Source organism: Chelonoidis abingdonii, chromosome 12 (assembly GCF_003597395.2).
Source record: "Chelonoidis abingdonii isolate Lonesome George chromosome 12, CheloAbing_2.0, whole genome shotgun sequence".
NCBI lineage: Eukaryota > Metazoa > Chordata > Testudines > Testudinidae > Chelonoidis > Chelonoidis abingdonii.
This window is the reverse complement of record NC_133780.1, coordinates 8577563-8590816: the sequence shown is the minus strand read 5'-3', so window position 1 is coordinate 8590816 and position 13254 is coordinate 8577563. Positions and strand designations below refer to the sequence as shown.

Here is a 13254-nt window from a genome sequence, read left to right as displayed (position 1 = left end):
CTGACTCCTCTGGTTCCAAGGAAGCCACTCCTGATTTAAACACACAAACAAGACAACTCCCATCATTGTTTTCACTGGCCATGGAATGGGTTCAAGTGGCCAAGCAGTGTAACGAGTATTGTTTTAGCACAGAGTAAAAGTCTGATTTCTCTTGTGCACACAATTTACACCCATGTAACTCCTCAACTGGACCAGATTTTCTACTGGTGCAAATCACACCAATGGCAGTGACATCAGCAGAGTTAATCTGGATTTGCATTGGTGCAACTGAGATCCGAATCAGACCTGTTTGTGTGCAAGCTGTGTGGTCATGGAAATCACTGACATTCATGAACGAATACTACGGAAGCAAATTTTAATTAGAGAAAGACAGAAAATTAATTATTTGTGAGTTACCTACACTAAGTCAGTCTCCTCAGGGCAACTTTGATTTCCTTGTTCCTCATGCTGTAGATAATTGGATTCAAGATTGGTGGCAATACAGAATAGAGAACAGCCACCACAAGATCCAGAGCAGATGGGGAGCTGGAGGTGGGTTTCAGGTAGGCAAAAATGATAGTGCAAACAAATAAAGAAACCACAGTGAGGTGAGGAAGGCAGGTGGATAGGGCTTTATGTCAACCCTGTTCAGAGGGGATTCTGAGCACTGATTTGAAGATCTGAACATATGACACAATGATAAAAATAAAGCAGCCTAAGAGTAAACATGCACTAAAGACAAAGAGCCCAAATTCACTAAGATATGTGTTGGAACAGGCAAGCTTGAGTAGCTGAGGGATCTCACAGAAGAACTGATCCACCATGTTGCCTCCACAGAAGCTCAATGCAAACGTGTTCCCAGTGTGTAGTACAGAGTTGAGAATTCCACCGATCCAGGCACCAGCTGCCATTTGGACACAAGCTCTGCTGTTCATCATTGTCTCATAGTGCAGTGGTTGGCAGATGGCAACATATCGGTCATATGCCATGATGGTAAGAAGGGCAAAATCCCCTCCCAATAGGAAGATGAGGAAAAAGACTTGAGTAACACATCCAGCATAGGAAATGGAGTTGGTGTTCATGAGGGAGTTGGCCATGGATTTGGGGACAATGACAGAGATGGAGCCAAGGTCTACGATGGACAGATTCATCAGAAAGAAGTACATGGGGGTGTGAAGGTGGTGGTTGAAGGCTATGGCCATGAAGATAAGAAAATTCCCCACCAGGGATGCCAGGTAAATCACTAGAAACACCACAAAGTGCAAAATCTGCAGCTCCCAAACTTCAGAGAATCCCAGGAGAAGGAACTCAGTCATGGTGGTTTGGTTGGACATTTTCTTTCTCAGTACATGTCTCAGGATGTCTGCGGAGGGAGGGACAAGAGCAAGGGTCAGGATTAGATCAGTAAAGTAACTCTTCTTTTCTGAAATCCACCTTAATTTTCTTGATCCAATACTTTAGCTTGTGAAGATTGGTGTAATACGGGAATGAGGATGGGGAAAACAGCCCCACTGACTCCAATGGAATTACTCCTGATTTATACTGGAGTGAGAGAAAATAGGATCATCTCAATGGACTCCAGTGGAGTTACTCCTGATTTACACCAGGGTGATAGAGAGGAGAAATAGGAACAATTGCTTTTGAGGTATTTGTATACTTCTGTCCACCAGAAGTGGGCGAACTCTTGATAAAGGTGTATAAATGTTATCATCCTCAGTTTACCAAGGGGAATTGGGGTCTGGCTGTCCAGATTCTGCTGTCAGGGGCACTGTTGCAAATGTGGGGTAATTTCACTGCATGCCATGGAATTACACCCACTTTATACTGCTCTAAATGGAAGCAGTATTTTGCACAGAGGTGACCGAACCCTGTCACAATTACACAGTGAAATCGAGTCAGGAATACAGACTGTACCCCTGACTCGCCATCCCCTATTCTAGCAGGGGTTTCATTCTCATTTCAAGAGGCAGACATTCCGGTTCCCCTCCTGTTTCTCTATTCACTCAACTAAACTCCCTTCCAGAGCTTGGAAGAGAACCCAGGAGTTGTGACTCCCAATTTGCCCACTGTTCTAACCCACTAAATACAAGCTAGGAGTGCTGGCTCTACGCATTGGACTCAACTCCCTCCCAGAGCTGGGAACACAAGTGAGGTGTCTCGACTCCCTGTCCCCTCCTCTAACCATTACATCAGACTGCATCTCAGCTTCTGTCCCAGTATCTTTCCACCGCCATCAGGAATGACTGCTGCGAGTGACAATGGAGAGTCATTTGGCCAGCAAACGTGCATTAGAGTGATTCTCCTGCGTGGTAGTTGGGGCACTCACCTGGTGTCTGGAAGAGACAAATCCAAGTTCCAACTCCAATGACTATCTAATTGTTGATACAAAGTATAACAGCTCCAACAGGAGAGACAGAGACATTCTCATTTCAGAGCAACTCATAGCCAAACAGCTCAGACACTCTCCTGTAAAGTGGGAATTCAAACCCCTTCTCATCATCAGTCAGAGGGAGGAATTGAACTGAATCTGTCACAGGCCAGCCGAGTGCCCTAACCACTCAGCTTCAAGTTATGAGGGATGCCTGTCCCACACTCCTTATTAGAGACAAAAATAGAACCCCCAGATCTGGCTCCTCTCCTCTACACCCTGGACTGAATTTCCTCTCAGAGCCACACATAAAACTCAGGACGCCTGGCTCTCAGTCCCTGCTACTCTTACCCACTAGACCCCACTCCTTTCCCAGAGCTGGAGATAGAACCCAGGAGTCCTGGCTCCTAGTCCACACCACTCTAACCCACTAGACTCAATTGCCCTTGCAATAATCTAATAGACAGAAGTAACCATAAACACAGAGATAGAGAAAGAGCGTGAGAACTAGATACAAACTAGGTGAGGGGGGGAGATGTAACAAACTAACAGCAAGACACAAGTAAGAAAAACATAGATACTGAGAGTGAGAGAAAGACATAGAACTAAGATAAACTAAGAGGTAAATAGAGAAAAACAAACTAACAGAGAGAGAAGTACAAATAGATAGACAGCAATAACGACAAGCTAATGTATAGAGAGAGAAAATTAACAACGAGCTGAAAGTTTTTGTCACAATTTCTGGACAATTTTAATGTAAACTCAATCCATTCTAAAAAAAAAAAATGTGTGTGTCAATTTGATTAATCCCCCATTCTCCACAGGAGGATTCTGTGGCACAGATATTCTGCCCTCTCTTTCCTCAGGTAACTGCTTTGGTCTGTCTCAGTTTCCCATGCCCAAATTGAGCTAAGAGTGAAACTCTGAAAAAAATATCTGTCACTTACAATTTCAACCTGAAAGTGACACATTGTAACTCCCAAATATATTTCATTGCAACAGCAAACGTGTGGCGCCTGTCTGTGTGGAATCCTCCCTGATCAAGATGTCTTTTCTTCTCCAGCTACAGACTGCAATTGGCTATCTCTCTCTGTCTATCCCCTACACACACCTGTATCAAACAATCTATCTATCTAATGTCCCTATCACTGTACTGTGAGAGGTTGTTACCCTTCACGGGGAGGCTGAACTGCTGGAAATACACTGAGACCTGTGCTGTCTGCGGATGAGCTGTGTGTCAAAAACGCGGGTGATGCAGGACGGTGATTTATCCATGTCCGTTTTCTAAGGGCTTGTGGGACTCACTCCCTGGCGTCCTCAACAGCCCAGCGGCAACAGTTCATTTCTCTTGCCCTCTACTTCCCTGAAGAGTTTCCAGAAACTAAAATAATCACAATTACAATGAGGCAGCAGGTTCTAAAGGAAGGTAGTGAGGCAAACACTAGGGGTATACAGGACTGTACTCCAGACATCTGGTATCAATTCCTAGCCCTGCTTCTGACCTGCTGTGTTACATAGGGGAAAGTCATTCCCTTTTCCCTCCCACCCTTTGCCTGTCTTTTCTACTGTAAGCTCCTTGGGATGGAGACTGTGTCTTACATAATATAATGAGCCTTTTCTATTAGGTTCAACTATCAAATAATTAATTAATTAGTCATTATTACAAAGCTAAAGTTCAAGCTGTCCTGAGAGCTGATCCCAACTATTCCTCGGGCTTTTTTCAGTCACTTCACCTCTCCATTCCTCAGTTTATCATATATCCAATGGTGTTAATCGTTATTACTTGGAGAATAATTCATAATGAGTGGAGATGAACAAAATATCTTCCTGTCAAAACAGCTTTTTGAAAAAAAATTGCTTGCCATTGAAAATGATTTTAGTGTGGAAAAAATTCATTTTGGACTTTCTATTTTTTTTTTCTTTCACAGGGGTGAGTTGTTCAATTTTTGGTTTTAGTTTTATGAAAACCTGAAGATGGATAACATGTTTGTATACTTTTCAATATCAGAAATCTTTTCCCCAAACTAGAAAATATTTACCATAAAGTGGCATTATTACTAGAGTAGGTTATTGAAAACCAAACACTTTTCAGTCTCCAATTTGACTCTATGCATTCTTTCACATATAGTCCCACTCCCCCTCACCAGCACAACCTATTCCATCATTCATATATATTTTGTACCCTGGTATTACAGTGTCTTATTGATTCTCATCATTCCATCCAGTTTCTCTCTTAGTACATCAATATTCTCATTTAATATCAGGCTTCTCCACACCTGTTGGCTTTCACTCAGCCCTTAGTTTTAAAAGCATCATCAAGATGGTGGAGAAGATGCAGATATGAGTATCAAAGCAAAGTGCATCATTAGCACTAAGGTGCCAACTCTGATAATCTGAACCTCATTAAAGGAGGCATCTGAACCCGCCAGCTCAAACACGGTTGGCCTCTCACAGAAGAAAGGGCTAATTTTATTAGACACTCAGAATGGCAGACTGAATATAAAAGCTGTCTGCCCCAGAGAAACCATGTTCCCATTGATCCATGAGCCAGCCAAGAACACAACACAAGTCCTCCTGCTCATGAGGACCAAATAGTGCAGAGAGACACATCTGGGGATGTGTTGGTCATAGTATCAGAGGGGTAGCTGTGTTGGTCTGGATCTGTAAAAGCCTATGGTGTGATGGTCCTAGGTCATCACAGCCAGCCAGAAACATGCCTTGTCTGGAAACAAGAGGAAGAAATATATCTGCGCAGCACGGCTGGGGGTGGAGATGGTTTTCTCCTCCAAGAGGAGATCCACCAACATCTTGGGCAGGGTGATGGAAGTGTAGCAGACTTCTAGGAAGGAAAAGCTCCATAAGAAAAAAAGTACACTGGTGTGCCCATTTCCTGATCAGCCACAGGGGTAGTGTTTCCCATAAATGTGAGTACATGTGTCACTGAAAAAGCATTATAAAGAATGAAACCCACAGCTCTCAGAGGGCAGAAAACCCCTGGAAAATGAAGTCCAAATCTCAGTCTGGCTTGCTTCATTCTTTCCTTCAGTGTAATTCATCTGTATAGAAAACAAATGGACATTTGCTTATCAGTTAAGCAAAATTACTCAGGGACAGATCCCCAGCTGATATAAATTGGCATAGCTGGAGCCAATGGGCCAGGTCCCCAATTGAGATATAGCAGTATAGTTCCACTAGAGTCAAGGGGGCCAGGTTCCCAGCTAGTGTAAATTGATGGAGTTATACTGAAGTCAATGAAGCCAGGTTCCGAGCTGGTGTAAATCAGTGCAGCTCCACAGAAGTCAATGGGCCAGATCCCCAGCTGGTGTAAATTCATACAGATACATCCAAGTCAATAAGTTAGATCCCCAGAGGGTGTAAGTTTTTATAACTCCACTGACTCCAGTTGAGCTCTGCCAGTCTCCACCAGTTGAGGAACTATCTCCCTGTAACACCTTGGCTAAGTGAATCATGACCTTCTGTAGTGACTGTTCCACACAGATGACATAAGCCTTCTATCACTAGCAGTGAGCGAACTACTCAATTAGCTCATGCAGCTGTGACTTGCCCTTTTGGGTCCTACTCCCAAGCTCATTGAACTCAGTGACAGGGGTTCTCAAGGTCGACTTTTCCAAAATGCTGAGCAAGGTGCTGGGCAGCAAAGTACAATCTTTTCTTTGTTTTCGGGAGTCATGCAATTACGCTCAGAAGACATATGGTTGATGCAGAGATTTTCACCAGCACTGTGCCCAAATCAGAGCAACCCGTCATGCAACCAGTCATGCACAGGCAATTTTAAAGGGCCAATTTTAGCCAGGAAGAGGTCACTATGACAGGATACACCTGTGGGAAGTTAGATGCTCTTGTCAGGCAGAAGATGGAAGGGGAAGGTTTAGCCTTGGAGTTTCAGAGACGTACGGGACTTAGGCACCACACTTGACTTCCAGTGGGAGTCAGAAGACGTTGGATCGAAATGGATTAAGCTAATTCGAAATAAAACACTCTTATTCTGGAATAAGAGCATCCACACAGGAAGTTAATCAGTAATAGCTGTTCCAGAATAACTTCCCACCTAAGCAAGTCCTTATTCCTTTCAGCCCATGTTTGAAAGTCTCTGTTTTAGGGCTTATTGTAATGTAAATTTTACTTATTTCTTTGAAGTTCTGAAAATTGATACTTAAAACTTCTGCCAGCTAATTAAGTTTAATTTTATTCTGTCTCTCTGTGCCAAAGGAGAATGCAGAATGAAAGCAAACACTGCATGGACTAGGAGCTGAATTCTCACATGGGTGACTAGTTCCATATCTGCCCCTTTGGAATAAATGGATGTTTCCTTTCTGACCATCCTGCAAGTGAGAAAGACAGAACTGGGAGGGTCTGTGAGAAGGATGGAAACCTGGGGTGAGATTTTCAAAACTGCCTAAGGAATTTGGATGCCCATTTTCCACTGGATTACAGTGTGTGGTTTGGCCCTTAAACCTTTTCTATAATAAAATTATCAGGACATCTTAGAGCTTTTTGTCATTCTACCATAAATCTCAAGGGATCAGCTTGTGCATGAGAAACCCTAATTTTCAAGATAAAAAAAAGTTAAGATGCCATAAGAACGAAAATCCTTTTTGTCTGCTAAATCAACTTTTATCCGAGGAACGGAAAGAACTTTACAGACACTATTTAAACTTCACGACCCTTTAGCTGTATCTTTATGGTCTGCTTCCCAAGTACTTACCCAGCCTGACCCTGTTTAGTGATCTGTCTCATGGGATCACTATAAATATTATTATTCCCTGGAGAGCCATAAATATTATCATCTCCATTCTATACAGGGACAAGTTCAGAAACAAAGAGGAAAATGACTCCCCACCAAGGTCATAACATGACTGGGAACATCAGCATAAATATTTGGGAGACATTTATTCCATTTGTATTCCAGTCCTGGGCTTCCAAAGAGGGTATCCTGGAGAACCTGGAAAACAAAACAAAAGAAAAGAATTGCAGCGAACTCACAATGAGCATCTCTTTCTTCACAGTGATACTATGAGATATCTCACTAAGCAAGAATGATCTGGATCAGTTCTTGAATGAAGGATCCTCAGAGGGCAACCCAAATGCTGAAGAAAGCAATGTGGATTATACTGTGCCCTTGGAGACAGTGCTAACCACAGTGCCCCAGCATATGTCTTGGGGACAATGTGTTGGAGGGACCGTGGCTGGGGCTCAACCGGGAGGACTCTCCCCACACAGTCAATGCTGACCTCAATGTCCCTGTGAGACACTAGGAGAGCTGTGCTGCACAAAGAGGGGGACTCAGTAGGGAGCACTGTCCCCTCTCAGTCAAGGCTGACCCCAATGCTCCAGTGTAATGTTAGGGACTTGTCTTGCATGGGTTGTGCTGGGGTCCTGAAAATGGGAGAGGTACATACTTGGCACCACTAAGCTATGCCTCCGTTGCCTCTATCCATGCTACTGCAACCACACTGCTATTTATATTTGCGTTAGCTCAATGTGTTCAAAGCAGAGGAATCATACCTCTTGCTCATAGCATAGATGTATGTTAAGTAACGGTGCTCTTTTCCTGTGAGAAAGGGTATATAGCTAGGGTGACCCTATCTAGATAGATCTAGATATAGATGAGAAACCAATGATGAACCTTGATTTGAATTTAAAAAGTGTTAAAGAAACAAAGACTCTGAAAGCTTAATGTGAAATGCACATCTCAGAGGGAATAGGGGACATTCTGAACTGGGAAAACAATAATCTTGATGCTACAACCAGATTAAAGGTCCCATTGCAGACATGAGAGAGTCGCAGAGCACTTTCCATGGCAGAAGGGTGGGAGGTGGATGGTTTGTTAATCAATGCACGTGAAGTGCTTTGAGGTCTTCACAAGGAAGGAGACTTTAGAGAAAGGCAAAAGTGTAATCATTTAGTAGTAATGGGAAACTGTCTATGAATTTTAGCCACAGGTTCTAGGTAATGTAAGAATAAAAATACTGGTTGTTTCACACAATCTGCCACAAATCCAATAGAAATTCTTCTTTTTAGTGCTGGAATCCTATACTCACCCAGCCCCATGCAACCTTTGCCTGAGTCAGAGGAAGTGATACTAACCAGGCTGATATCTCCTTGCTCAGGTAAGAAAAGGGTGGGTGTCTCATCTGCTGGATATGCAGAAATGCCCAGAGATGACCACCCAAAAGAGCAAGAGAAATGGAAACAGGGTTGCTCCTCCCAGCTGGGATCAATTGTCCTAATTTGATTCTCCATCGTTCCCAGGTTCATGCTTCTGATTTTGCATTACCTTCTGTTTTGTTTCACCTGGGTACCTTCATGTGGATTGGGGATGTCATCACTGGTGTGCTCCACACTTTGACTGAAGAACCTGTATCTGCTCATTTCCTCATGCCCGGGAGCTGAGCACCTCAGAGCAACAGCCTGTTTTGTGAGATGCAGGGTGTCCAGAGAGCATCTGGGAGGAGGCAGGTGGTCTGGAACAGAGTCAGCTGTATTGTCTCAGGCACAGAAACATCCATTAAGTGAGCAGAAGGGAAAGTGGGTAAGTGAATTCCCAACATGTTGGCATAAACCAGCTTCCATCTCACTGTCCAGCACCCCATTTCTCTCAGCCAGGGAAACACCCTGTGGCAGATTAACTCCAACATAGGTCACACTCTGTGGCAACAACCTGGGGATAATAAGAGGATGCTGGTGATGGCCAAGGTTTATTGGAGATGATGTCATTTTAATGAGGATTAATACTGAGGCCTTGAGGGACTGTAGCTATTACAGATATCCTGGCACTTTCACCAAGAACTGAGCAACCCAGGTTCCAGCTTGATGAAACCTTTTATCATTACCCTGAGTGTGAGATTCTCCTTAAGTTTCTATCTGTTTTTAATGTTGCTGAGCAGCTGTTTGATGTCTATCACATCCCACCCCAGAGTTTCAGTGTGTTGATACTGAACCCAGTGTACACAGCATCTGACATGTCAATCCTTTACGGTCCACTGGGATGAGAGATAAGGTGGAGCTCTGTACAGGGAACACATTCTCAGACTTTCCCCTTTGGGCTGAGAATCAAGAGGAGAAATTCCATTGCAAATGGGATATTTTGTTTGGGGAATTTTCCATGACATGAGAATGGGAGTGCAAAATGAGCGGGCCAACTGGCAAGCCTGTTACATTCACTGTGCCAGCAGCAGTTGGAGATCAAGAAGATGATGTCGATGATGGTGAAGAAAGACACAACCACCACAAGTTCCCGAAGCCAAAAACTCATTTGAACTGTGTAGAGAGAAGAACATCTGGTGATGTATCAAGTACCACGGGATTTGTTATGGACAGCTGGAGAGAAAAACAGCTCCTCTCAACAGAATATCTGGCCTTTAATCAATATTTCTCTTGCCATCATTCTATCTAGAGTCCTTCTTTCACTCTCTGTGCATGGATGTCTCTGGAGTGGTCTCTATATCTCACAGGTTGATATAAGGATCCTTCTATCCTGTGGGAGGGGGAAGTTTGGGGAGTATGTTATTCTTGGATATGTTTGAGGGGCATTCAAAGTGATGGAGAATCTCACCTATCACCTCGACATTGACAACCTCACTCCTGGGGGACAGAATTCACGCCCGCTCACATCCTCCTCATACTCGCAGGCATATTCCCCAGCGCACTTTGGAGTTGTTTGTGGGATATGGAGAATAGACCAGTTGGAAAGGTGACCACCAGTGTCCACAGAGCTATACACCCCACAGCTGTGCTCTGACCCTGCTGCCCTGGGGATGATCTCAGCGCCATCCCTGTAGAAATTACAACTCCAATGGACAGCACTCCCAGGGACCACACAGGAGAGAAGCACAGCACCTCCTTCTTTCACCGCTCCCAATGGGGGTTGGACGTTCAATGTTGGCTGGGGAAGGGGATCTGAGAGGGGAGCAGGGAAGGTAAATTTTTAGTATGTGTCATCTGGGGGCAATGGTCAGAATCAAATTTTATTTTTGTTCTTTCTCCAATTTTTCTTTCTTTATCAGAAGACCCTGATAGACTTTATTGAATGACATATTAGACCCTGGTAGATGGAGGACCAACTGCTCACAGAACTCTGGGAGTCAGTATCTGTTTCTTTCAGAGGGAGGGGCTGCCCAAACCCCCAAAACCTGAGAAATGTTAATAACCACAAACCCAATCTCTATTCATAATGACTGTCTTTTACCCTTCCTTCTGGCAAATGCTACAGGGTAAAAATCTGGCCTGTTTAAGTCAAAGGGAATTTTTAATTCCATGGGGCCAGGATTTCACCCCTAGAGTCTAATGTCCAGCAGGACCTCAGCTGGGAACAGCAAACAGGCGACTTTTGCCTTCGAGATCAAGATAGAAAACAGTGAATAGTGAATATATATCCCCTCTGGCCACTTGGATAAGAGCTGGAGGCTTTTAACACCACCACAATGAATTTAAATAGGGGCTGTGGGGGAAAAGATCACCACCCAGTTGATTTTGGGTCAGACAAGCCACGGCACCTTTATTGTTATAACAGGAGTTACAAGTATGCATACAGGGAGAGTCAGCGAGTCCCCATGCAAGGGGTAGGCTGCTCTGTCCCTTACAAATTTCACCAAGCTTATAAAGGTTAAAATCGCAAAACATCATATTGATTACACAAATTATTTGCCTTTTTTGGTAAATTAATATTGCAAATCAGCAGGTTATTTCCAGGTTGGGGTTTCCAGTTATTGTTTCTTTTGTAATTATACTGACCGTTCTATAACCCCTTGATTGCAATTACTCTAATATTTTTGGGAACAGAACATTTTGATTTTCCATTTTAAAAGAACTTTTCATTTCAAAATTCTTTTATAGCACACACACACACACACACATGTATATATATGTGTGTATATATATATATATGTGTGTGTGTATGTGTGTGTGTGTCAAAATCAAAACAAAATGTTTCAGTTTTATTAAAAACAAATATTTTGATTGATCCACATTTTTTTTGAAAATTATTGCTTCAGAGGAAATCTTAGTGTTTGTTCCAATTCAGAACAAGAGCAGATTTTGAATCACTGAATTTCCCTCAAAATGGAAATTCTGGTTCCCACACAGCTTTAATTCATCAATCCACAATACCATTATTCTAGCTGTAGCCTTCATTCTTCCTCCAAGGTACTTAGAAAGCTTCCTTTCTCTGGAATATCTAAATGCCTGTGTCTGCCCCTCCCCTCCCCCCCTCCCCCACCCCCATTGCACTGACCTGTTTACAGCTAAGTGACTGAAGTCTACCTCACTGACTGCAAAAGGAAGATTTACACAGGACACCAAATTAAACAGAAGGGAAAATGGAGACTCACCTGTCACTGTTACCCGGATGGGGTTGCTCTCTTTACATGGAAATCTCTCTACTGGATTGCTGTATCCCGTAAATGCATGTGTAGGTTCCAGCATCTGCCATACTCAATGCAGTTGCTCAACTGAAATATTGGTGTGTACTGAATGGAGATGACAGGGCCCATCTGGAGTCTAGTCTCCACCCTTCCCTATGAACTCTCATTGCAGACCTGGCTGACTGTGGCTCCCTCGGGAGCAGAACATGTCAGAGCGACAGCTTCTCCAGCTATGTAGACAGGATACTCAGGAGTCAGGGTGAGAGAGGGGGATGCTAGAGGGTGTAGAACACAAAGAGGGGAAGTGCTCATTACTTGCCAAGGATGGGGTAGGGGGTGGTGAGGACTTTTTTTTTTCAAGTGGAAAGAAAACAAACATAAGCCTAACTCGCTTTATCTATCTAGTACTTACTATTTGGAATCTATAAGAACCTGTATCAGGGAGATTGGAGAGAAACCTGGTTGCACGTCTGGTCCCTCTGAGCCCCCAGATTAAACAACAACCAAAAACTAACAGCACACACAGAAACTTCCCTCCCTCAAGATTTGAAAGTATCCTGTCTCCTGATTTGTCTTCTGCTCAGGTGACAGCCAGGCTTACTGAACTTGTTAACCCTTTACAATCAAAGAGATATAAAGTACTTCTGTGCTATTATCTTTTCTTATCTGTTTATGACATAGTTCAACTGCCTCATGTTTCCATTCTCCAATTTCAGTCTTGCACCCTAGCCACGCTACATCTCCCATGATACACCTTGGTCTCCCCTCTTGCTGACCTGTGTTGCAACAGGGAACTCCCTGGGTGGTGGTGTATTATGGAAAACGGGGAGATCAGCTCCCAAATGAGAATGGCCACATTAGTCATCTGAACTACAGCTCCTATAAGGCACCCTGGCGGCATTTCAGAATTGATATTTTAACTGTATATTTGGTTTTCGGACTAAAAATTATTTCAGCTTAATACAAAGATATTGACAACACCTATTCCTCTAATTTCTACACTGAGTTTTTGTTTTTCTAGATCAGAGTTTCAAAATGTTTAATTTCAACACTAACAGAAGACAGTTGGCTTGAGATAATAAAATTAGATGCTTCAATCTGTGATAAGGAGAAGCTGCCTTTAATGATTTTAAAAATAACATATCTCAACTATTATATTATGTCATAATAAGACGTATCATGTCATGTTATCCTATGCCCAACATGATATAGCATGCCATGTACTACGACTGCCATTTCATGAAAGGATGAAAAAGATAACAAAATGAAATAAAAAATTAAAAAAAATTCATTTCCAAACAACACTTTGAAAGTTTCAAAAACAAATTTTCTCTCCATTTCATGGGCAGTTATGAAAATATTTTTTTTATTTTGATTTGGAATTAAAAAGAAAATTCAAATGTCAAAATTTCTCATGAAACAGAACTTCCATTTTTTCACTAGTTCACCTTACAGAGCACTAAATTAAGTGTATTGGCTCTGGTAAGAGACCTGGGCGTTATCGTGGACAACTCAATGAAGACA

The 13254-nt window shown here is 42.9% G+C and overlaps 1 protein-coding gene across 1 annotated transcript; it reads right to left on the bottom strand.

The window, feature by feature from the left end:
- Window positions 1–299: 299 nt before the first annotated feature.
- LOC142047621 (olfactory receptor 14A16-like) lies at window positions 300–11803 on the bottom strand. The gene is made up of 3 exons (XM_075071509.1): window positions 11698–11803; window positions 9527–9628; window positions 300–1342 (listed from the first exon to the last, which is right to left on the bottom strand). Exons 1-3 carry the CDS (start codon window positions 11789–11791, stop codon window positions 618–620), a joined length of 921 nt encoding a protein of 306 aa, XP_074927610.1. The 5' UTR covers window positions 11792–11803; the 3' UTR covers window positions 300–617.
- Window positions 11804–13254: the final 1451 nt, after the last annotated feature.